This window comes from Camelus bactrianus, chromosome 3 (genome assembly GCF_048773025.1).
Source record: "Camelus bactrianus isolate YW-2024 breed Bactrian camel chromosome 3, ASM4877302v1, whole genome shotgun sequence".
NCBI classification, from domain to species: Eukaryota; Metazoa; Chordata; class Mammalia; order Artiodactyla; family Camelidae; genus Camelus; species Camelus bactrianus.
Window position 1 is genome coordinate 117,992,923 of NC_133541.1, and position 26,607 is coordinate 118,019,529.

At 45.0% G+C, this 26,607-nt stretch overlaps 1 protein-coding gene across 1 annotated transcript; it reads right to left on the reverse strand.

Annotated features, from left to right (window-relative positions):
• Positions 1–26,555, reverse strand: H3-4 (H3.4 histone, cluster member). Its single transcript, XM_074361161.1, has one exon. The coding sequence runs from the start codon at positions 5,427–5,429 to the stop codon at positions 5,019–5,021; it is 411 nt and encodes a 136-aa protein (XP_074217262.1). The 5' UTR covers positions 5,430–26,555; the 3' UTR covers positions 1–5,018.
• Between the last annotated feature and the right edge of the window lie 52 nt (positions 26,556–26,607).

Sequence of the window (26,607 nt, forward strand, 5' to 3'; positions counted from 1 at the left end):
GTAGATAAATGTTTACTAAGGTTTGTGTGTGCATTCATCTTGGTGCTAACTTTCCATCTTCTTCATGACTATAAAACTCCTCCAGAGAGGGGCTTTCTGGCAGTCCTAATTTCACAAAAGTCTCTGCTTTTAGTTAGATAAGGGAAGCTCCAAGAAGGCTTCTTTCTGCATCCGTTGAGCCTCAATTGCCTCAGCTCAAAATAATCCATATGCCAAAGTGACATATTTTGGGGTGGCAAATTCTGATTCTCTTCATAATCGTCAATGAAGATCATGTCCCATCTCCCAAGTTGCTGGGGGGACATGAGTCTAATTTCAGCTATCACCTGGCTCCAAATTGCAAAATGCACCAAATTACAAAAAGTATTGAATGAGTTGCATTCACTCAGCTCTGTAAAAGAGTGAGGTTGCTTTCTGTCTTTGCAATCTCTTAGCAGGTTGCCTGTGAAGCACATCACGTTCTGGTTTTGGTCTTCCTAAATATTAAAACTGTTTTCTTTCTCTTCTCACTTCCATTTTGTTTTTAACTATATTTCTCCAACAGGTGGAGGTGTGCATGTAGTCAGAGCGGACTCCTGGCATCACCACTGTCCTTCCTTTCATGGGTCCCTCCCGGCACTGGCCGCCTGGGCTCGTTGTAATAAAGTTAGAATGCATTTTAAGTCCTTTATCTTCTATAGTTGTGAATCAATCAGTAGAGTAAACAAATTCAGTCACAGTATGTCACAGAACTGTGTTATATTTCTTAGGACTCTTAGTTGCAAATGACAAACCACAATTCAAACTGTCTTTAAAAAGATGGCACGTTTTTTAAAGGATATCAGGGAACAATGAGTTCATAGTCCCTAGCACCAGCCTTCTCTGTCCTTTCTCTCCCACCTCTGCTGTTTCAGTGCCTGCTGTTTTATTCTGATTTTTCCCTTATGACAATAAATGCTGTGGCCAACATCTCCAGAGTCTCATGCTTTTCAGCTTTATCTACCTAAGCAAGAGTAAAGAATTTCTCTTTTGCCCCCAAATCCAAAATCCCACCACTGGGTGGGAGGGAGAGAACTAACCAAGACTAATATTAATTTTACTGTATTAGTCAGCTCAGGCTGTGTAACAAATACCACAGAAAGGGCAGGTCAAAAAACAGGCATTTATTGTCTCCCTGTCCTGGAGGCTGGAGGCTGGAGGTCTGAGAGCAAAATATCAGCAACCCTGGTTTCTCCTGAGGCCTCTCTCCTTGGCGTGTAGATGGTGGTTGCTATGATAAAAACACACATCTCTGTGTTTCCTTTACTCTCAATTCTCTAGTTCACTTCTGATCACTAAATGTGTGTGTGTGTGTGTGTGTGTGTGTGTTTTTCCCCACGCCACCAAGCAATCCTCGACACCAGCTAGCATCCTACAATTCAACTCAATTCTGCTGCTATCCACCTGGAGATACTGTCATGCCACAGATTAAGGGCTTAGTCCTACAAAACTTCTCCCATTTCAGACAGCAATTGAAAGTCCAAGTTGTCACCTGTGCTTCTGACCAATCGACTGTTACCCAGCCCTGTCCAGATTCCTGGACAGCAAAACCAAAGAAATGAATATCGCCTCCATAAGACTCTTAGGCAAGCAAAGTTTTTATTAAAAGAGATAGCCTGCGTTCAAGGAAGAAGGCGGAAAAAACGTGCCAGCCCTCTGAACAGAAGCTCTCTGAGTAGAAGAGGTCAGTTGTCTTTAAACAAAAGAAGTGAAGGTTTTTCTTATGATCAATGTTGATTTCCAGAAATCAAACATCTTTGTACAGCAATAAGTGGCTCCATGATGGCTACCAGGAAGAGAGAGTGTGTCTGTGAGGGGAAAGGGCTTCATGAGAATTTTCGCCAAAAAAAGTACCAGAACAGATAATGTTAAAATTTATAGTTGAGCTTCTTGTCTTGTGGCAACTAGGTATACTTGTTAGTAAAACAAAGATAAATTTCCTCTTTTACTCTTGTGAGCCTGGTTTTTGTCTCTGGGACTCAGCCCCCCAGGGCTTTGTTCTTCGGCTTCTAAGATCTGTTTTGCTCAAGGACGTTCCCAGGCACTTTTCCAAAATGGCTGTACTCTTGTTTTTCCTGTCTCATGGCTATAGATCAGAAATTCCCATGACCCCTCTTTGGGTTCAATTAATTTGTTAGAGTTGCTCACAGAATGCAGGAAACCCATTTATTCACTGGATTACTGGTTCATTGTAGATGTTAAAGGCGATGAATCAACAGCCAGATAAGAGAGAGACACAGAGTGAGGTGTCAGAATGCAGGATCTTCTGTTCCCATGGACTTGTTTGCGGTGTATCACCCTCCTCGCACCTGTGTGAGTTCTTGTTAACCAATCTGGAACCTCTCCAGTTGTACTATAGAGATTCTCTTGGAAGCTTCATTACACAGGCATGATTGATTAAATTATTGGCTATTGGTGGTTGAACTCAACCTCATCATTCTCTGCTTCCTGAAGGTCAAAGGTGGGAATGAAAATTTCAAACCTCTCATTGCAAGGTTGGTTTCTCTGACAGTCATTTCCAAAAATCACCTCATCGACATAAACTCTGTTGTGATCAAAGGGGCTTGTTATGAATAACAAAAGGCATCATTATCTCTCTAATCACTTAGGAAATTCCAAAGGCTTTAGGATCTTTGGGACGAATGGGGAGGAAAACATTTCTTAGTGTAAATCACAATATTACAGCTGTCTACCTTTGTTCTCACATGGCTTTCTATGTGTCATAATCTCTTTTTAGAAGAATGCCAATCATATGAGGTTAGGGTCCACCTCCTTCGTGACCTCATTTTAACTTGTTGACCTGAAACAAACTGGTAAGTATTTCTCCAGCAAAGATGGGTTTAGTCCAGATAAGCAGAGAATTCCAGTTCTGGCCCTGCACTCACGGAGAATCATGTGCAAGTCTTACACAAGGCAAGGGGAAAAGAGAATGCTTTTATAGAGAGGAAAAGGAAATTGGAAGGGCTATATTTTTAAAAGTCCATGTCTTTTCATTGGTTGAGTCCTTGTCGGGAAATATTAGCAGATAGAAGACTCCCCCTTTAGGATGGGGAGCCCACAAAAGGTGAGTCCTTGCCTGCCGGCTGGAAAGAATTCACAACAGTCAGAAGGACAGAGGGAAAAACTGCTTTATTTACTCAAGGAAATGGAAAAAAAAGGATACTCCAGTGGGGGGGCCGTAAGTCAGTCCAGGTGGCTTAACTGAGAGAAGTCCTGCCCTTTGGGTCTTTCGGTTGAGTCCTCTTATAAGTTCTTTGAGGCTTCTTGTCTTCTTCTCATTGGCTGTCCTTTCCCGATCATTCAGCTCATTCTTCTCTGTGGTGGAGCAGGCAGTTTGCAGTAACAATATTAAGCAGGTGGGACCTTCAAACAACGTGGTCCAACAAGATTAAGCAGGCAGGACTTTCTGTTCCCTTAGGATAACTTTTTGTATCACTCAAGCAAAAGTATCGCCTCAGGCAGAGGTTAAATTTAACCTTTTAAAGGATTCTCTAGACAGAGTGTCTGAGTTCCCTGTCTCCTTCGGGAAGGAGTCTTTCTTTTTCCACTTAGGCTTTGCTGTCATCTCAGGGCATGAGAGCTCCCCTTCTCGTCTCCCAGCTCTATTTAACTGAGGTTTCTGTTTGTCTTTTTCATTACTACTTTTTTTATCAATATCTTGCCCTAAAAGCATCAGTGATTAAAAATCAGGTTTTCTAGTTTCAGTGACTTTTTGTCTCAGGAACGAACTTTCGTGCGTGTAGTGCCTCACACTGGGAAGAAAGTGCACAGATCTATTAAGGTCATATTTGAATATGAAGGAGGGGTAGGAGGGAGAACTCTCAGAAACTTTTTATCTAAAGTTCCTATGTTCCCAAGATCATCGACATTGGAAATAATCTATAGTATGTCACCACCAAAGCCTTAGTGACAAACTTCCAACAGGCCTGATCTGGGCATCTTGGGAAATCTTCCATTTCAGATGCCATCTGCTTCATTCCAGGAAATCTTGTTTCAGATCACCAGGTGATGTGCAGATCCAGTCAGGGTCTGGTGCTTTCTTTAGGTGTGTCATGTGAATTCAAGTCTATTCCTTGCGAGAGGAAGACTTCATAAAGCACAGAAAAAGCACAAAGTGCAGACTTGAATTTAAGAGGAGTCTAATGTTAAAAGTTAGAACTGACTTCAGAACCAGTACATAGCTGTCCCTGGACACTCTTGGCTTTTTAGATGGCCCTTCAAGGACTTGTCACCCATTAACTTATATACGCTATGAAGTTTAACAGACTATTTTCAACCTTTCAACTTTCAATCTTTAAAAGTTTTGTGTACACTACTTCAATTGATGAAGATTTTGAATCTTAAACTCTCCTGGGTAAAAACCCACCCTTGCATACTAACATTGAGCTATCACCAAAGCACATTGCACAGTAACTTGCTTCTACATACAGGCTTCCTTCACACAGCCGTAAGCACCTTGAAAACACAGGCTGAGCCAGGACAGTAGGGGATGGAGTTTATCTGCTTTGTATGGCCAGTGCCTGGAAGTGCATGGCCTTTATGAACTTAATAAAACCTTAAAAACTTCCAACCAGCACCAATGGAGGATCAAACAGTCCTTCCTTACACTCTTTCCCTCAAAGCCATGCTCAGGTTATCTCTACACAACTCTACCAGGAGTACTGGTTAACCACCCTGGCTGTAGCGTTCCACAGCAACTTACGCTTCTTTTAAGAGCTGGAAAACCTGTTGACAAGTGCACCCACATTGTCCAGCTATTCTAAAAACTACCTTGCAAAGCAGGATACCCTCCCTCAAGCACTATACTAGGGACTAATCAATGATTTCCTTAAGTTAAATCCTTTTAAGGGGACGGTGTTAGCATGCAACCACATAGCTCCCTGGTTAGCTTAAGACAGAAGGAGCTAACTACAATCAAGTTGTGCACAGCACCCTTGGAGAGCAGGCAGTGGCTCTGAAAAGAGCCTTTGGGGTGAGCACAGAAGCTGCGCGCACAGCGCTTAAGCACGCTCGCCACGGATACGCCTTGCCAACCGCATGTCTTTAGGCATGATAGTTACACGCTTGGCGTGGATGGCACACAAATTGGTGTCTTCAAAAAGACCCACCAGATAGGCCTCACACGCTTCCTGCAGCGCCATCACAGCTGAGGTCTGAAGACGCAGATCCGCTATGAAGTCCTGGGTAATCTCCCGCACCAGCCGCTGGAACGGCAGCTTGCGGATGAGCAGCTGCGTGGACTTCTGGAAGCGGCGGATCTCGCGCAGCGTTACAGTGCCGGGCCGAAACCGGTGAGGCCTTTTCATGCCACAGGTAGCAGGTGCGCTCTTACGAGCCACCTTAGCGTCCAACCGCTTGCGTGGTGCCTTGCCGCCTGTAGACTTGCGCGCCGTCTGCTTCGTGCGAACCATGGCTCCGCCACCGCCCAGAGTATCACCGCTGTCACCTTCCCACCGCCGTCAAGCTCCACCGCCGTCAATCGCCGAAGTGGCCCACTGTGCCCGCTTTTATAGAGGCTGCCGCCTTCCCATTGGCCAGTTGTCAGGTGGCGTGATGGCAGGCTGAGCTCTGATTGGTCCGTGGGGCATTCCGCTCAGCTGCCTGCCCTTTATCTTCACTTTACTGGGCTTGGCCTCACAGTCTGGTGTCTTGGAACTCACAGACCTGCTCACAGACTTACGTGTCGGAGCTGCCTCGCTGTGGGCGTCATCATAGGTGTTGCATTGCCATGGATGTTGTATCTTTGTGCCCAGCTCCCTTGTTTTTCCTCAGCAGTCTCCTTTTCCTCCCCCATGGGGGGGGGGAGGGGCAGAAAGTTCCAGAAGCCTGCACTCCGCATTTGGCCCATAAGTAGTGCCGTTTGAATTTTCCTCACTAATGGTTGAAGGAATTCTCTCATCCCTTGTGCCCTGGAAAGAACATTTCCCCCCATATGACTAAGATGAGACTCGTAATGTCCCCTTGTTGACCCATGATGGACCAAGCACAGACCCTGCAAATACCCATCCTTGCCTCATGCGTAATTACCTGAACTGTTTGTCCCGACTGATGGAGCTAAACAAGTTGCTCATTTGCTCAACTTTGATTCAGTGTCTATCCTTCCCCTCGACCCTGATCGTTGGCCCTTCCTGGGAACTGGCCAGCCTCAGGGTCAAGCCTCCCCTGACCCACTGTCCCATTGGCCGCCCTGTTATCTCACTTCCCCACACCCAGTTCTTTCTAGTCTTTTCCACTTCTCCCTATAAGAGAGAATCCCCCTTTGCCTAACCCTGCGAGATACTTGCAGATCTTAAAGCCACAGCTGAAGGGTGGCAGAATGTGCCATCCCAAAACATGCCATTTCAGTGCAAGGGTTATTTTGCGTTAAAGGCACTTGAAAAACAGCAGATGTAAGATCATTCTTTTTCTTCCTGAAAACAGGAGTTAAAACTCCCACATGAAAGATGCCTGCCCTATACCAGGATAAGAAACAGTCTTATCATCCAGGACAGGGAATTAAGATCAAAGCGGATTCTGCACAAATTGACCTTGCTGAAATAATTCTTATCTTCCTGTAGCTCCCCCATATATTTTATTTATTTTTTCACAATTGCCTCTCTTTGTTCCACCTAACATAAAAGCATTTAGGTTTTGCCATTTCTGTGAGTCTTCATTTATTATCAAAATATGTATACATTTGTCATGCAGTTATAAATACGCAAGTTTATCAGTGCATTAAATAGCACGTTCTACTTGGGGAAGACTTGTAAGTACTGTCATTTCAAAGTGGTTATGAGTATTAAGGATTTTTAGAGATCTCTGTCATGGCTGTACTGTGATATGATTCCATGTCTTACCTACGTAGTAAACTAATTATGCTTCTCTTTAAACTTTAAAAAAAATGATTGCCCTAGAGTTTGAAATACATATTTATAACCAGTGTAAGTCCACTTTCAAATCACACTATTTTGCTTCACAAGTAGTGCAGGTAACTTATAAACAGGAATAACAGAGTATTACCATTTCTTCCCTCCCATGCCTTATAACATTGCTGTCATTATCATCCAATATATGGTTGCTGTTACTATTTTAAAAGTTATCAGATCATCTAAGAATAGAGAAATAAAGGATTTTGTTTTACTCTCACTTATTCCCTCCCTAATACTCTTATTTTCTTTATGTAGATCAGCATGTCTGACCTTCATCATTTCCCTTCTCTTTGAAGAACTCCTTTTAACATTTCTTGCAAAGCAGGTCTACTGGTGAAATTCCATCCATTGTTGTTTGTCTGAGAAAGTCTTTATTTCTCCTTCACTTTTGAAGAATAGCTTTGCTGGATACAGAATTTTAGGTTGGTGGGGTTTTTTATATCAGCATTTTACATATTTCATGCCACACTTTCTTGCTTGCATGATTTCTGAGAAGTCCAATGTAACTCTTACCCTTATTTCTCGATAGGTAAGGTGTTCCCCCTCTCCTGGTTCTTTCAAGGTTTTTTTTTCATCTTTGATTTTCTGTAGTTGAATATGATGTGCCTAGGTATGGATTTTTTTTTTTTTTTTTTTTTTTTTTTTGCTATTTATCCTGCTTAGTGTTCCCTGAGCTTCCTGGATCTGTGGTTTAGTCTCCATCATTAATTTTGGGAAAATTCTCAGGCATTATTTAAAGATCTCTTCTATTCTCTCTTCTCTTCTCCTTCTGCTATTCTAATTGCATGTATGCTACACCTTTTGTAATTATCCCACGGTCTTTGGATAGTCTGTTTTCTATTTATTATTATTATTATTCCTTTTTCATTTTGGATTTCAGTTTGGGAAGGTTTCTATTAACATTTCTTCAAGTTCACTGATTCTTTCCTACACCATAGACTGATGAGCCCATCAAAGGCGGTCTTCATTTCTGTTACAATGTTTTCAATTTCTAGCATTTCCTTTTGATTCTTTCTTAGCATTTTCATCTTTCTGCTTACACGGCTCATGGGTTCCTGCATACTGTCCATAATTAGTCATCAGAGCTCTTTACATCTTAATCACAGTTTTAGATTTCTGGTCTGATAGATAATTCTAACACTCGTGTTATACCTGAGCCTGGTTCTATGCTTGTTTATCAATCTGGACTGTCTTTTTTGCCTTCTGGAATATCTGGTATTTTTAGTTGAAAGCTTGACATGATGTGCTGATTAACTATAGTTAATTGGCTTTGAATGTGAGGATATATGTTATTCTGGATTGCAGTTCAGCTGTGTTTACTGTTTATTGTAGCTCTCAGCACCAGAACCTTCAAATTCTCCTGAGGTCTTTATTTTCGTCTGTCCTGTTGTCATGGAAAACACTCTAGGTGTATTTCACAGTGGTTGCCTTTCTCCTCCCTTGGCCAGAACCAGGAGGAGATCTTTCTCCAATTTTTACAAAGAAAAATTGGTGAGATCCCTGAAAGGTAAAACCAATGACAGTGTGTGATCTTGTGATTTATTACAAAAAGTATAAATTTGGTCTATTTTTCCTGTTTCTGGCAAAGAGCTCCTAAAACACTTAGTATTTCCCATGGTAAGAGCACTAAAGGTGTCTTTTGATATCTTAATGAAGTGATTTTGGGAAGCCCCGAAGGATGGGGCTTCAGCCATGTGATTGCCAGGGGAACCAACCATGTGATTACAGAGTCCCGTTCCCCACCTCCTCCAGGGAAGGGTTGGGGGTTGAATCAGTTGCCAGTGGCCAATGATTTAATCACTCATGCCTAGTAATGGAGCCTCCATAAAACCCCAAAAGGACAGGGTTCCAAGAGCTTCCAGGTTGGTGAACACATGGAGATTTGGGGAGGGTGATGCACCAGGAGGGTGCACGTGCCTTGCCCTATGCATGTCTTCTATCTGGCTGTTCCCGAGTTCTATTCTTTCGTAATAAACTGGTAATCTGGTAAGTAAAATGTTCCCCTGAGCTCTGTCAGCTGCTTTAGCCATTCATTAAACCTGAGAAGGGGGTCATGGAAACCTCTGATCTATAGCCAGTGAGTCAGAAGCACAGGTGACATCCTGAAATTGTGATTGGTGTCCCAGGAGGGAGAAGCCTTGTAGGACTGCGCCCTTAACCTGGGGGAACTGATGCTCTGCCTAGGTAGGTAGTGTCAGAATTGAGTTACTTGCTTGGTAGTAGGGAAGAAGCCATGCCTCAGAATTGGAATTGGAATCCTAGTATGGGGCCTCCTAAGCCTGAGGGCCTTAGCGGCTATTTGCTCTCAGGGCAGGTAACATTTGGCCTCCAGCATTCATCATAATGACCAAAGGGCTTCTTCCTGTTTATGGCTCCAGCTGCCTCTGCCCCAGGTAAAGAGATCAAAGCTATGACTTTCTGCATATTCCTGTTTCTCCTGATTTGGGGGAGGCCCTGAGACCTCAGTTCTCTGATGGGTCCAAAGAAGTCATTAACTTTCAGTTTGTTTAGCCTTTCTTGCAATAACGGGAGGGATGACTCCAAGTTTTTTATGTGTGCAGCTGAAAGCTGAAACCTCTATAAGGAGACACAGAAATATCTGTGATTTTTCTGGGGGACAAACTCACAGATATGGTCAACATCAACCACCGTGTGGCTTGGCCCTAGTTTATCAGGGAGGGAATTGCTATCCCATGGTTAGGCATTAGTGAACATATACACACAGCTTTCCCTAAAGGTCGAAGTTTGTGCGTCCCACTCCAGGCAATGACTCTGTGCAACAGAGGACACTTTCTCCTCTTTGTCAACTTCCACCTTAAGGAAGACAACTGACGCCTGACATTTGTACAAGGCTGAAGATGGTCAGGATGTATCGTGAAGCAGGGGATGGATTGGGGGTCACAGCTCCTAGCTTTGCTCATTGCAGGCCTCCGATCCTAGGAAAACTCAGAGAATACACAGACACCTCAGAAAATAAAGAAAAGCAGAAAGCATCTTGTGATGATTAATTTGTGTGTCACCTTGACTACACTACGGGGTGCCCAGACTAAACATTATTTTGGGTGTGCCTGTGGGGTGTTTCTGGATGAGGTGCACTTGAATAGATGGAACTCAGAAAAGCAAATGGCCCTCCCCAAAGTGGATGGGTATCCTCCAATCCCTCGAGGTCCTGAATAGAACAAAAGGTCCAAAAAGGAAGATTCCCCCCCTTTGATTGACGGGCCAACTGGGACACCCATCTTCTCCTGCCCTTGGTCCTCCTGGTTCTCAGGCCTTCAGATCTGGACTGGATTATGCCATCTGCTCTCCTAGGCCCCCAGCTTTTAGACAGCAGACCCTGGGATTTCTCAGCCTTTGTAATCACATGAGCCAATTCTTTATAATCAATCTCTTCCTACCAGTTCTGTTTCTCTGGACAACTCTGACAAAGACACACCTTTTCAGAAGGAAAGAAAGAAAAGAAAAGGAAAAAAGCAAAAGCCTCAAACACAGGGGCTGTGGTGTTTGAGAACATGTTAAATGAAATGAAGGCAGCTGTCTTAGTGAGAGTATGGGAGGTGTTAATTGGAGAGAAATTTCAGGGCCGAGTGGTGAAGGAACCTTTTTGACAAGTTGGGGGCATTGAATTGGATCCTGTAGATTACTGGCATTCAAATTTGGAGGTGGGGGAGGTATGTTATTAAATCTTTTTAAAGAGAGACGAATTCTTTTATGAATGACATCTCCTTTTGAGCACACTCCTGCCTGGTGTCACTTCCAGAAAGGTGCAGACAGCACGCAGCTGCTGCCGCCCACTGAGCTGGCCAAGTACGCCATGTCTGAGGGCACCGAGGACGCCAGGTCCAGGCAAGCATTGGAACCAATGGCCCTCTGCTATCAAGAGAAAAACTGCGGTACCCATCAAACTTCATTCCAGTTTCTAGCAGGAAATGTAACAACATAGCATGTTGATTCAGAAAACAAGTTTAATATTGAGTTGTTTGTCTAGGGCAGTGGCTCTCCAATGCTAACATTCATCCAAACACCTGAAAAGCTTTGCAAAGCAGGTGGCTGGCCTCATCCTGTGCCTGATTCAGCTGGTCTTGGGTGGACCCAAGAGTTTGTGTCCCTAACAAGTTTGCAAGTGACACTGATGATGCTGACCCATACCATACCATACCTTGGATACACTGCTAGGGTTTCCAGGTATTAAATACTTTCAAATGCTTTGAAGTATATACCATTTGCCCCCCCAAAAACCCCCAAAACTTTGAAAAATCAAAAAAAAATCTCTTTTTCTACATTCTCCAATATTTTAGAATAAAGACCTCCTTGTCAGTCAGGTAATCACCATCATACCTCATGCTGGGCCTCTGGGAGCTACTTGTTTTATCAAGAAATCATGAATTGATTATTTTTTTTTACTATTTATTAAAAAGATAGCTATCAAATTTAGTAAATATTTAAGGCAAGAACTATCCAATATTAGCAAAAATGATTTTAGTTATATTAAAAAGCAAAATTCAACTGAGTAAATTTGAAGATCTAATTGGCATATAGACTCATGCATCAGGCGGCATTCCATCTTGGCATGTAGAAACTCCAAGGGGCTGTACGAAATGGAAGTCTTTTAAAAGCAGAAGGAAGTGGGACAAGGAAATTATTCTAGCAAAGAGCTGATCATTTCGGGCAAGGTCACCTTCCTCTGGAGGAAGCGGGTGGTCTATCAGGCAGATGACCTCACTAGCGCTGACTGGGTAATTCTACATAGATTGTTGAAAGGTCACATTTTTGGGAGAGGCTGAAACTGCATTTAGGTTAGGGAGTCAATTTTGATATGTTGTCATGGGATCTAAGACAATTGGGGCCTGCTATTTCTTTTTTTAACAGTAATGATCATGAACTTATTTCATCTATCAACATCATGAGTCATATTTATAGATATCCCCATGTTGAAAAGTCTCTGCTTTCCTGTGAGTAGCCCAGCTTCATTGTGGTGACAAGAGTTCCTGGCAGAGGCGCCATCTGAAGGGCCTCTGGAAGTATCTGTGTTCTGATTGGTTGGCATCCCTGTTTTATCCAATTAGAAAGCTGAACTGCTGATACTTATTTAAATGTTCTCTGTAGTCCAATCAGATGTTCAATGTACCATCCACCTTTTCAAGGACCTGTGTTGTCTCCACTGGAAGTACATTTCTGCACTTAGGGAGGCTTAGCAGTGAGATGTGACTGATGTGCAGAAGAAGGAACACACAGGACCCAGTGACTTTGCATCCCAAGATGCTCAGATCTCTTCCAGGTTTACCAGCTGCAAAGGGGCTCTTATTTCTAAAGCAAATTCCAAGAGCCTCTCTATTAATCCAAACTCTCCCAGCTTTCTTTAAAACAGACTTCATATTAGTTTTCTTTTGCTGCTGTAACAAATTACCTCCAATGTAGTGACTTAAAACCCATTTATTGCGAGCTTGTTTGGAGATTCCAGCAGGGGAGCGCAGCTACTTGTATACCCTTGACCGAGAACTATCACGGATGGTCGTCCTCTTCCACCGAGCGCGCAAATCTTCCCAAGGGATGCACACAGAGTGGTGAGGGAGGAAGAGGACACCCGCCTAGCCAGACAGATAAGACGAATCAACCGTGGCGATCAATGAGGTGACATATGTCACAGCCAGCTCGCCCTCACATCTTTAAAACCCATTTATTATTCTGAGGTTCTGCAGGTTAGAAGTCAGGCATAGCTGGATCCTCTGTTGAGTCTCACCAGCTCAGTTCAAGGTGTCTGCATGTTTCCCTTTGGGGGATAATTGCGCCCTCAGCCTCACTCAGAATGTTGGCAGTTCATTGTGACTGTAGGATGGGTTTTTTTTTTTTTTTTTTCCCAGCTGTGAGTGCTGGGGTGTATTTTCCCCTAAAACCTGCCCGCACTCCTCCTCATGCTCTTCAGGTGATCCCTTCCAACAAGGGCAGGCCACGTCCTCTCCAACTTCCAATCTTTCTGACTTCCTTCCTATATCTTTCTTTACTCCAGCTGGAGAAAGTTCTCTGCCTTTAAGGGCTCTTGCAGTTAAACTGAAAAGCCCAGAATAATCTTTTATCTTAAGGTCTATAACTTTAATGACAGCTGCAAAGTCCCATTGGCTATGTGACAGAACTTACTGACAGGTTCTGGGAACTAGGAAGTGGAGATCTTGGGAAGGCAGAAGCTGCAGTCTGCTACCCCAGACTTCAAATTTCCCCTTAGGACCTATTTAGTTGCCCATTATTCAAACCACTGAGGAAATGTAGTCAAAAATGAAGCTCATTCCTTTACAAGTGGTAGGGTTCACATTCTCATCAGGGACATTCACAGATGGCTTAACAAAAGAGGGTATAACAAAGCTGGAAGTTTCTTTTGGAAAAAAAAATCACATGTTGAAACTGGGGTATGCCAGAGAACCCTAATGCAGAAGCAGAGGATACTATTATTTCTCTGAGTTTTTTGAGGGTAGGGGATTTTTGCCTGTTTGCATGAATGAATATGGCCATCACTGGAGACCTGTGGGAAGCTGGAGTGAGCAAATAGTATGGTGATATATGGATACAAAATGTGTTCAACTCATCTCTCAGTGCAAAGAAATGAGGACAATAACAAAATCATACCCTCCTTTGTGGGAAAAAACGAACTCTCCTACACTCTTGGTGAGAATGTAATTGGTGCAGCCACTCTGAAGGACAGCATGGAGGTTCCTTAGAAAACTAAAAATAGAATTACCATGACCTAGCGATCCCACTCCTGGGCATATATCCATAGAAAACTGTAATTCAAAAAGACACATGCACCCCAATGTTCATAGCAGCACTATTTACAATAGCCAAGACATGGAAACAACCTAAATGTCCATTAACAGATGAATAGATAAAGAAGATATGATATACATATACAATGGAATATTACTCAGCCATAAAAAAGAATAAAATAATGCCATTTGCTGCAATATGGATGAACCTAGAGATTATTATCTCAAACGAAATAAGTACAATAGAGAAAGACAACTATCAAATGATGTAGCTTATATGTAGAATCTTAAAAAAAATACACATTTTATTTACCAGAAACCAGAAATAGACTCACAGACATAGAAAACAAACTGTGGTTACCAGGGGAGGGAAGGGGGGGTAACAGATTAGAAGTTTGGGATTTTATATACATTACTGTATATAAAACAGATAAACAACAAGGACTTACTGTATAACAGGGAACTATATTCAATTTCTTGTAATGAACTACAATGGAAAAGCAACTGAAAAAGAAATATATATATATATATATATATAAAACTAAATCATTTTGCTGTACACCTGAAACTAACATTGTAAATTGACTACACGTCAATAAAAATAAGAATAAAAAAACCCCCAAAATTACATCCTCCTAGAATGTATGCTAAACATATATATAAACCGTAACTTTGGTTATGACCATCTGATCAGGGTCAAGCCAAAAAAGTGACCTCAAAGTCTTTGTGGGTGAGAATCAAGGAGAACCAAAATAATGTATTAAATAACTGAGTTTTCTTTTTTTAAAAAAAGGGAAATTTGAAATATATACAAAAATAGACAAAATGGTAAAACGAACTAAACTTCAGCAATCAGCCTCAGACCAATTTTGACTCATTTATACCTCTACCCTTCTCTCACTCAGATTATTTTGAAAAAAAAAAAAAAAAAAAAAAACCTAAACTGTTGTATCATTTCACGTGTAAATATTTCTCTCAGTTCTTAGACCATCCCAGCTGACTGAAAGAATTTGGTTTAATATTTCAGGGATATAATCAATCACACTCATCAACAAATGACAACAAATGTCTTCCAGGTGTTTGTCACCAACAAAACTTCTCAAGAGTACCCTGCCCAGAGCTTATAAGCAATAGTAAAGCAATTTTATGAAACTGTTACCAGGAGCAGAGTGTTTATCCAGAGTCTTGGGATATTAATTTACTAGGGCCAGCAAAACAAAGTACCAGAGATTGGGTGGTTTAAACAATAAAAATTTATGGCCCCACAGTTCTGGAGACCAGAAGCCTGAGATCAAGGTGTGGGCAGGCCTGGTTTCTCCTGAGGCCTCTCTCCTTGGCATACAGACTCCATCTCCTCCCTGTGTCCTCCCATGGCCGCCTCTCTGTAAGGATCTGTGTTCTAATTTCCCCTTTTGAGTAAGGATATCAGTCATACTGGACTAGCCCACCTTGATGACCTCAGACTTCCTGGAGCCTGGACTGCAACACCAACTCTTCCCTGGTCTCCAGCCTGCCCTGCAGATTTCAGACTTGCCAGCCTCACAGTCGTGTAAGTCAATTCCTTCTAATAAATCTCTCTTTATATATGTCATTGGTTCTGTTTCTCTGGAGAATCCTGACTGATCACACCTGGAATCAGCCTTCTCTACTGTTTCACCCCTAGCTGTAAATGAGCCAAGTTCTTTTCTAAGCCTATCATTTTTTTTTTACTATTATTGGTAATACCTTATTGAATGCAGCTGCCAATTTCCACGTGTAGTAGCACAATCTATATGAAAACAGGCAATAATTATGCATTTGTCAAAGCTCATAGAATGTACAACATCCAGAGTGAACCCTAATGTAAACTATGGACTTTGGTTGATAATAATGCGTTCATGTTGGTTCATTGATTGTACCAAATGAGGGATGCCACTGATGAGGGATGCTGAGGGTAGGGGAGTATATATGTGCGGGTGGGGAGGGCTATGTGCGGACTCTGTATTTTCTGCTCAATTCTGCTGTGAACCTGAAACTGCTATTAAAAAGTCTATTAAAAACAAACAAACAAAAGAACAGGCAGTGGTCTCACTCCACAAGGACGAGGGCTGGTTTCTGGCCTCTGTGACGTTTCCTACCATATGACGTAGGGACCACTTTCCCTGCTCAGCATTTCTTCTATAATAATGCCGCGTAAACACAGCCTTGGTGACTTTCAGCAGCAAGCAAGCCCCAGGGCTGCTGGGCACCGTGGCTGCTGGCTCCAGGTTACAGCTCCCATTCATTTTCTCTCTGAGCTGAGCAAGTCTCAGGGCGCAGGAGAGATGTGCAAAGCTAGAGGTAACTTTACTGCACCAGAAGCTCTTGTTCTGGAAATGGGCACTGTCCCTTCTACCCACCTACCATCAGCCAGTGAGAGCCCCCGGTGTGTTAGCTTCCCAAGGCTAACAAATCACTACAAATGGGGGTCTTCCCACAGGAATTTATCCTCCCAGTTTTGAAGGCCAGAAGTCTGAGATCAAGATTTTGACAGAGCCTCACCTCCTCCAGAAACTTGAGGGGTGGATCCTTCCTGCCTCTTCCAGCTCCTGGTGGCTCCAGGTGTCCCTTGGGCTCGTGGCTGCATCATTTATGTCTCTGCCTCCAACGTCACCTTCTCCCCTGGGTGTGGCAAAGCTCCCTCGGCCTCTCTCCTATAGACACTTAGGGCCCACATGGAGAATCCAGGATAAGCTCTTGCTTTCAAGGCCCTTTATTTACTCACATCTTTCCATGCAAGATAATATTTACAGACTCTGGGATGAGAAAGAAAGTATTTCATTGAGTGGCCACTTTTTGAACCACATGCGGCCCCAAATAAGTTCATGGGGCAGAGGAATTTACCCCTGGGAGTGAGGAGAGGGGCGTATGATTGGGAAATATTCATTAAACTCAAATTAGCACAATCAGATTTAGTTCAGGGCAAATCTGCCTATTATGACTGGAAACTAAAAGAAGGAAACAGTACATTGGTGACTTTTCTTAAACATGTGTTGCTAAATGGAGTAATTTGGATGGAAAAAAAATATGCATGTAACCCAGCTGGCTATGCCAAAGACAACGGCCATATAAGACTTATGCGGAAGAAAGGAATGTTCTTATCCTCAGTGGTGACACCAAAACCCACAGTTTTCCCCAGCATCAGTTCATGTTGGGTAAAACCACATAAATAGCAGAAAAACTGCCAAAGTTGCAGTGGTTTTCATGAAATAACACTAACATATTATTTCCCTTGAATTTTTTTTGTTATTCACATGTGGAACCACTAGGCAGAGTCAAACCGGTGTTTTTAGAAGTATTTCTCCTTTGTTTCCACAATGTCCGCAGTGAGACAATCGAAGTCCTGGTAATTGTGCAGGACCACCAGTGATGACAACAGCTCTGAAGATCAAGCTGTCCCCACAGGATGGACACCTACCCACCACTGAAATAGAGAACAGTGAATAAGAGAAATAAGATGGCTGAGTCCCAGCTCTCCACGCAGACAAAACAGAAGCATTTGGTCCCCTTCCCCTGCAGCCTTCATGAGGTGTGCATCCAGCTCTTCAATTCTGTCTGTAATACTCATTTTCATAAAAAGCAAAGCAAATTATCCAAGGCTTGAGTGCAAACAAAACCAAAAACAAAATAGTTTTCTTAAGTCAAAAAAAAAATCCAATGTGTGTTTGCCAGAGTCACCAAACAGTTCTCCAGTTCTCAGGGGACACCGAGTGTCCCACAAATTAAACTCAATTCTGACATCACCTACCTGGTGATAGTGTCAGACCCCACAGGTTAGGGCTCAGTCCTACAAGACTGAAAATGAAAAAAAAAAAAATTTATCAATAGTCAATCTAAGAAAGAAATAGAGAATTTTATTTGAACCAGTCTGAGGATTATAACCTGGGGAGAGTCCCTCAGGAAGCCCCGAGGCCCATTCCACCTGTTAGAGATCAAAGCACAATTATGTAAGTTTTTGAGACAAAGTGTTACACCTCAAAGGGCTGTACGTCAAAGTAATATACTGACAGTTTATATGGTTCAACCAGGTGAGCAGTGGCTCCTCCTGACTCCTTATAGGATTAAGGAAGGAATGTTATCTCCTAAGGGACTACCATGCTGGCACTAGGAGGAAACTGGTCTTTTTTGTTTCTTTTGGGGTTTTGTTTTTCTTTTGGAGAGTAGGCATTCCTGTGTCTTCTCAGGGGATCTAGTTAGTGTATAATGCAGATGCACAATGCACACTAAAGGGGAGACAATCCTAGCTCAAACAGCAGAGAAGTTTTTGAGTTAAACTTCTCTTGTCCTGCCTTAAAATAATTTTGTTTCATCACTACCCTCACTTCAAAAGCCAATTGCAAGGCCAGGATGTCACCTGTGCTTCTGACTGACTGATCAGAGGTTCCAATGGTTAGAGCAGGCAGACAGCTAGGTATGAGCAGAGAAAAGGGGACACAAGCCAAATGGCAGGAATTGGGCACAAAGGAAGGGCATGGGGCCAAATACAGGAAACCCTACACTATGTAAGCACCAGGGGTCCCTGGGCAGAGAAAGAAAAGCAGGAACATTTGGGCTGATAAGTGGTCACACCTTAAAGGGTGATGGGCGGCCTGGAGGCTAACAAAGAAATGTGGGAAAAGGCAGGACTCTCCAGTGTCCAAATGTAATCTTTTGCTCATTATGCCTTCATCACAATAAAATTAGCCTTGCAGATCAGAAGAACCCATCGTGCACTGCTGCCATGACACTTGCGACCTGAACTAAATAGGGACAAAAATCCCTCCTCCCTTCAGGAAGGTGGAGTTGGGATGAAAATCAGGGAATATGACCCCAAGGAATATTCTGCCCATTCATTTTTATACTCTATGTAACCAACTTGCCAAAGAAATTTAGGGCAGCTGCTGACCTGAGTCTGCCCGCTCGCTCCTTGACAATATACTATCCACCCCTTAATAAACCTTCATTTTACTTTCTTAACCTCCGTGTCTTGTCTCTAAATTCTTTCTGGGATGAGACAAGAACCTGGACACTGGCTATATCTACCGGCAACACAACGACCCTCTCCTTGGGTTTGATTAATTTGCTAGAGTGGCTCGCAGAACTCAGAGAAACACTTGACTTACTAGATCACTGGTTTATTATTAAAGGATGTAACTCAGGAACAGCCAGATGGAAGAGATACACAGGGCAAGGCATGTAGGAAAAGGCACAGAGATTCCCATGCCCTCCCTGGGCATGCCACTCTCCAAACTTTCACGTATTCACCAACCTGGAAGATCTCAGAACTCATCCTTTTTTGTGGAGGCTCCATTCCTAGGCATGATTGATTAATTCATTGGCCATTGGCAACTGAGTCAACATCCAGCCTTTCTCCCCTCCTTGGAGGCTGGGGAGGGGGCTGAAGATTCCAACCTTCTCATCACTTGCTTGGTTCTACTGGCAACCAGCCCCCATTATCAATACTTTCCAAAAAGTCACCTTATTAACATAACTAAAGACATCTTTATGGCTCCCATCACAGGAAATTCTAACCATTTTAGGAGTTCCTGTGCCAGGAACAGGTATAAAGACCAAATAAATAAGTTCTTACTATAAGTCACAATTTTACACAACACAAAACAAAGCCCAAATCAAAATTCTGTGATGGAACCAAAATAACTTCTTGTCAGAAAGCAAACATGCTTTCAACAATGTCAGGGGCTAAGCTTAAAGAACAACATAGCCAATTTATTTTAAAGGGCCTCCCCGGGGCCACAGTTGAGAATTTGAGAATCACACAACAATAATAATGGTTAATTAGAATATGTTTAATTTATAAAAGAACAGAAGTTCACATATGCAGTTACAACCTTAGGACAATTAAAAGATGTAAATAATACTGTTGAATTTGTATAGATTTTGATAAATAAAGCCACTGACATATATACAAGTATTTGGTCTTAAGCATATGTCTGTAACATTTACATGTCGGCCTGTGTGTACATCTTTAAGAGGGGAATAAAGACCGACAAAAATGTGAGACAGCCCAGAACAGAGATCGCTTGGGCGCCAAGAGGAGGGGAGGCGGATGCACTTGGGATAGCAGGACGGGAGAGCGGCCTTTGCTGGCGGTACTTCCTGGGGGAACTTGGGGTGCTCCAACCGGGCGCGCACAGAACAACGTTGCCAAGTAAACTGCCACCAGACAAGGGAGAAAGGGCTTCCTTTTCAGGAAGAACACGCCGCCGTAGCCTTGATATTTCGGGACTGAGCAACCCCGTGAGAAATCGGTTACATCAGAGAGCGGCCGAGATTCTGAGCCCAGGGAAGGAGGAGGGGGGGGCGGGGGGGGAGGGGTCGCTGGGCGCAGGACAGCTGCCGCAGAAGGAGGCCAAGGGGGCGGATGCACGACCAACGCGGTCAGGCCGACAGCCTTTGAACTGAGCGACTAGGAAAAGCTCCCAAATGCAAACAAGGCAATAAAGGCTTCGGTGTTTCAAGCTTCGAGACCCCAGCACGGCGCGCAGGAATCAGATGCTGCAAATCCACCCCCCTCCCCACCTCGCGCGCCACATTGCGCCTGCGACCGTCCCCAGCACCCTCCGCTGCCTGCGCAGCGGTACCTCCACCACTCCCACCCCTACTCTTGCACTCCTGCATGCCCGCCCACTGTGACCCGCACACTAGCATGCCTGGGCCCACTATCCCCTTCTCGGTACCCCCGTACCCCTGCATTCCCCGCGTCTATATAATTCCGCCCCCTGTACCCACGCATCTCTGCACCCCCATGCTCCTGTATGCCGCACTCATTTGTCTCTGCACCTCTGCACTCCTGCGTCCATGCTCTCCTGTGGCCCCACCGCCGCTCCCCCCAGCCCCGCCTCCCCACGGAGTCAGCCGACCCTCCCTGTCACGCGCTGCCTCCCAGCGCCCTCAGCGTCCCACCGCCTAGAACCCAAAGGCCGAGCCCCGCTGCTGTGGCGCCGCAGGAGGGGCTTCTGCAGTCACCCGGTGTGTGCGCCACCCAGCCCGGCTTGTCCCCGTCACGCCCAAAGATCCCCAGCTTAGGCGCCGCATCCGTGGGGAGCCGGCCGGAAACGGCGACCCGAGCTCCCAATGACATCAAGCCCACGTCCCTTTTTACCTTTCAATAAAAACGGCTCTCTCCCGGGATGGTCTCTAAAGAGGCCGCGCCTTCAAAGTCCCTGCAGGAGAGTGGCCCTCATCCTTGGTGTCTAATTTCCTCCCAACTAACCCGGGAGTCGGCTCAATGGCAGTTGTGGAAAAGGATCCAGTGCGGCAGCGGGTGGCGCCCAGCGAGGGACCGGCGCGCCCCAACTCTTTGGCTGTGTGTCTTTTGGAGCTCAATTTCATTCTTTCTCTGCCTCCTCCCCCGCCTTCATCCATCACTTGGCACCTACTGTGTGCACACACCCCTTTATCCATCACTTAGCACCTACTGTGTGCCTGGCAGAGCTCTGAGCACGTGGGAGGAAGCTACCTTCCTGGAGCTTCCGTCTAGTTGGGAGAGGCGATGCTCAGTAAAGATGAGAGCGCGTCTAGAGGTTTACACGCTGAGCAGAAATAGCGCACCACTGGCTTGGGGCATTGTTGCCCAAGGCCGGGGAGACTTGAGTGGAGACTTGAGAGGCCGTCGGAGTGGGGAGCCTGCTGCTCTGGGGACGGTGGGACGCCTGGGTTTGGAGGGACAGAGACTAGCAGAGGGTGGCGGGAGCTGGCGCAGGGAAGGAGGCGTCCTCGGAGGTAAATGGCTTCTACTGCGCGCTGCAAGATTGGGGCTTTCACGTTGAGGGCACCAAGCAGCCCTTGCAGGGCCTGCCAGAATAATTGCCTTCAAGGGCTTTGCGACCCTGTAGCTAAGGCTTCTCAGGCCACACGTGTGATGTTTAAAGGTGGAATTTTACAGATAGGAAGGTGGTGAGTGTATCACACGCAGCGTTCATTAGTCATCAGGCTCGAGGAGCTAGGTGCCCAACACAGTATGGACACTGGCTGGGCTGCGCCATTCCAAGTGTGCAGGTGTCCTTGGGAGTCAGGCCACCCACGGTTTCTCCTGTCCTGTGGGAGCTTGGCTTGAGTGTCACTACCAATATGCAGCGGTAAGGGGAAGAAACGGAGCTGTTCCATGGAAAGTACTGTGGCCAGCTCACCTGCTTGGGGTAGCCTTCCATGTCCCTAAGACACTAGAGACAAACATACCCTCCAAATTCACTACCGATCATGGTGCAGAAGGGCTCACAGGCTACATTAGAAAGTTCAAACTATGTAGTTAATATATTAAATTGATCTAAAACAGGTAGCAAGAAATAAGGGGGAAGAGATGGGGTGAGCTGACAAACTTAGGGCACACGTGGTCATGTGTGTCCTGTGGCTCTCTGCCGCCTGGCCTCCCTGCTGATGGTAAGATTATGAGGAACAGGGCCCAGGTGATGCCAGGGCTCCTGGACCAGTGTGTACAGGTGCAGCCACACAGGGACAGCCAGCAGAGGCTGATTAAGATCTATGAAAACTGCCTCAGGGGTTCTGATGCTTTGTACCTATTGTATACTTAGTGAATATTTAAAGCTTCTTGTATACTTAACGATCACAAATATTTAGCGTTCAGAGGCCTCACATTTACTTAGCCTGTGTCTCAGCCCTCCCATTCCATTGATCAATTTCAGGAGAATTGGCATCTCTGCTTCATTGAGTCTTCCATGAACACGGTATGTTTCTCCATTTATTTAGATCATCTTTGATTTCTTTCATCACCATTTTTAATGATCAGCAGCATGCCCTGTACCCAGATTTATACCTGGGTTTCATTTTCTTTAGAGTAATTTTACACAGCATTGTGCCTCTAATTTCAGTTTTCACATGCTCATTGTCTGTATATAGAAATGCAATTGATTTTTGTGTTGATCTTGTATCCTGAGGCTGAACTCAGTGATCAGCTTTAGAGAGTCCTTGGGATGTTCTGTGTAGACAATCATGTCATTTGCAATTAGTTGTCTTTTTTCTGTTCTAATCTGTATGCCTCTTCCTTCCTTCCCCTCTCTCCCTCTCCCTCCTCTCTTTCTTTTCTTTTTCTTTCTTTTCTCTTTTTCTTCCTTCCTTCCTCCCTCCTTCCCTCCGTCTCTCCTCTCTCTTCTTTCCTTCCCCCCACCCCTTTTGTTCTTTCTCTCCTGCTTTCTGTTTCTTTCTGGCTTTATTGCACCAGCTAGAACTTCCAACACTACACTGAATGAGTGGTTAGGCAGACATCCTTTCCTTATTCCAATCTTAGAGGGAAAGCATTCAGTCTTTCAACCATTAATGATACTGTTATCTGTCAAATGCTTTTTCTATGCTTTTTCTGCATCATTGGAGATGATCACATGATTTTTCTCCTCCTATTCCTTCTTTTGTTTCCCCTGCCTGTCGATATGGTGGATTCCATTGAGTAGCTTTTGGTAGATTTTAGCCTCAAGGAAAGAAACTGAAGTTTTGGGCCTCCCACTTATGTTGTAGCTTGGGTAGTGGGAGATTAATTAGTATGGAGGCCACTGAAGTAGTTCAGGTGAGGAATGATGGTTCCTGTAGCTGCAGTTGACAAATTAGCACAAGCTGGGGGATGGGGTGTGCTGTAACAACAGAAGTGATTTTTCCTCCCAGTTCTGGAGGCCAAAGGTCCAAGGTCCAGGTGTCAGCAGGGCTGTGCTCCCTCTGGAAGAGGCAGGAAGGGGAGGGTCCTTCCCGCTTCTTCTAGCTCCTGGTGCCCCAGGTATCCCTCAGCTTGGGGCCACTTAACCCCAACCTCTGCCTCTGTTGTCACATGGCTATCTCCCTGTGTCTCCGTGTTTTTTCTTCTGTTTCTTATAAGAACAGTTGTCATGGAAATTAAAGCCCACCCCAATCCAGGAGACCCCATCTCAAGATCCTAAGTTACATCTGCAAAGACCTTTTCCAAGTAAGGTAAGGTCATGGTCATAGGTTCTAGTTCTGAGGATGTGGACATACCTTTTTTCACATTTTTGGGTGGGGGAAGTACCCTTCAACGCACTACAGGTGGAATCCAGGACTAGGAAGGTAGCAGCTGATATGGAGAGAAAGATCTGCCTCCCTGACGTTTACCAACTTGCTTCTTCATGTGGGTAACCATGGAAACGAATGAATCAAAGGTAGCCTTTATCTGTCTATTAATTTTACTTGAGTCACCAGAGGATGGTGGGACCATCTACCAACTGGAGAATAATGGGGAAGGTGGGAGTCTGTCTGTGTGGGGGGGTGTCAGGTGCAGAATGCAGTCCAACCACCACGAGTGGGTGGAAATCTCAAGCCGGAGTGTGGGAGCCTCTGGGAAGACATCTGCCATTGATGGTGTGTGCACCTCACTGAAGCCTGACCTAGATGAGATGGTGAGCCAAGAGGAAACCTCTGGGTGAACCATGGAACCTGTAGTCGTGGGCAATGTGGCCACTGCCACTCCTGGCCTGGAGAGTGGAGGCTGTTGGTCCACACATGGGGTCCAGCAGGCCTTGTGATTTGCTTTAATCATCAGACTGGGGCATGAGTGATAGTGTCCAGGCCTCAGGGGTTCTGAGCACTTTTGTCTTCTTGGGACTGCGTAAGGTAGCTTGAATTAGCCACGAAGACAGACTGAGAAGAACCAAAGTGCCCAGACATGCGAGAGAGGCTGCCAGACCAGCGCCTTCCCAGGCACCTCCCCCCAACACTGACCCATGACTTGTCCACCAGCTGGCTCCCCAGAGGGCCCCAAATGTCTATGAGCCAACCTTTGGCATGTCCACTAACCACCAGCTTTCTTGGGGAGCCCAACTCAAACTGCTGATCCACAGACCCACTAGAACTTTGGGGCTGCTGCCATCCTGCAGGAGAGAACTGAATGTGACCCCCAAAGGGCTGCGTGTGGCTAGCAGTGAGCTGAGGACAGGGCAGAGGGAGACAGAGGTGGCCTGGAGGCACAAGGGCAGTGCTCAGAGAGGGGGCTGCCAGGTCCTAAGTTGACAGAGGGAAGCCCTAGGACCTGATGCTCCCAGAGACCTGTGTCGGAGGCAGTAGGACCCAGCTAACCAGGAGAGAGGGAGGGGAGTGGGCAGAGAAAAGGACATGGTTTTAGAGCTTTTACTGGGCATGCACTGGAGAAAAGGAAAGCCTTCGTGAGACTGTGAGCAATGCATGGAAACAGGACCCTGGTACAGGTCGGGGGAGCATTAGGCAGATTCTGATGACCAGGACTGGGGCACCCATGTAACAGGGTGACATATGGGGAGAACAGCTCAGCTCAGCTCAGCCCAGATCCGATAGCACTGGGAGCCATGTGACCTGGTCCTCCAAAAGATGGGTCACCTAACGTTCGAATCCAGAGTCTGAGGGAGCACAGAAACTCAGGCAGGGTTTGTGTGTGTGTGAGGGGTCCATTTTCTTGTTCACTTAGATGATTCTCGAATATGTTGGTGAGTGTATGGAAACTGATGCAGCAGATTGGAGTGACCAGATGTGCAGCAGGGGCCGAGAACAGGCCACCCACCCAGGAGAGGGGTGAGGAGGGCTGTGGGACTAAGCTGAGAGTTCCGGAAACTGGCGACACTACCTGCAGTGGGCATGGAGGCTTCTGAGGCTGCCCAGGGTGCATTCTTCCTCTGGGACCTCCCACCTCCTTCCCCATCTTTCTCAATAAAGTACCCACTGAGGCAGGCAGAGGGAGAGGCTGTGGCCACCCAAAGGGACTCCAGACCCCTCTTCGCACATGGTCTCCAAGGGATGTTACTGTGCAGCCAGGCCAGCCCCTGTCCACCCCATCCTCCACGTACTGGATAAAAGTGTGGAGACACCCAGTCTCCTCCTCTTCTTTTTGGTGCATATCCATGTATTAGGGTCACATTTCTTTTTAAATAAAGATGAAATTCACATGAACATAAAACCATCCTAAGGTGAACAATTCAGTGACATTTAGTGCATTCACCATCATCTCTTTCTAACTTTGAAATGTTTTCATCTCGCCAATAGGAAACTGTCACTCCGCATTCCTCCCTCTACCCCAGGCCACTAATCTGCTTTCTGTCTCTATGGATCTGCCTGTTCTGGATGTTTCATATAAATGGGATCATACAATACATGACCGTTTGTGTTTGGCTTCTTCAGTCAGCACAACATTTTCCAGGTTCATCCATGGTGTGGATGTCAGTACTTCATTCCTTTTATGGCTGAAAAGTATTCCACTATATAGATAGACCACATTTTTGTTTATCTATTCGTCTGTTATGGACATTTGGGCTGTGTCCCACCTTTGGGATGTTATGAATAATGCTGTTGTGAATGTGATGTGGGTGCACGGGTATCTGAGTCCTCGCATATACCTGGGGGTGGAACTGATGGGCCATGAGGACTTCCTTCTTTAAGCATGAGTTTGACAAGCTTTCTCTTGCAGAGAGCAGGCAGCTCTGAATATCTTCTCAAGTTTTTAAACCTGATAAGCCCGACAGATGATCAAACTTTAAACTAGAGCTGCCCAACAGAACTTTCTGTAATAATGGAGACGTTCTATATCTGTTCTGTTCAACGTGGTGGCCATCGGCTACGAGTGTCTTGAGTGACTGAGAAACTGCATCTTTGTATTTAACTTCAATTAATTGCAAGTTAAATAGGTCCTGCAGCGTATAAGCTCATTAGAGATGACAAATGAAGGGCTGCCTCTTGGAGCACCTCCCACCTCATGCCTCGGCTTGTAACACACCCGTTGAAGAATTAAGTCTGGAGCTCCGTGGTGATCCTTGGAACACTCAAGCCTCCTGCTCCTGAAAAACCTTTTTTCTTGAATACCACTTAAGGGGTTGAAGATACACAGTGAATAGCAACACTTAAGTCAAATCTAAGCTAGAATTAATGTGTCCCGCTTGGCAATGTGGGTCTCCTACCTTAACTGCAGGGGAGTCAGGTGTTCCCATCCA

Excerpts from the sequence above, each read along its gene's own strand:
- H3-4 (XM_074361161.1), bottom strand. The coding sequence starts at position 5,429 with ATGGTTCGCACGAAGCAGACGGCGCGCAAGTCTACAGGCGGCAAGGCA.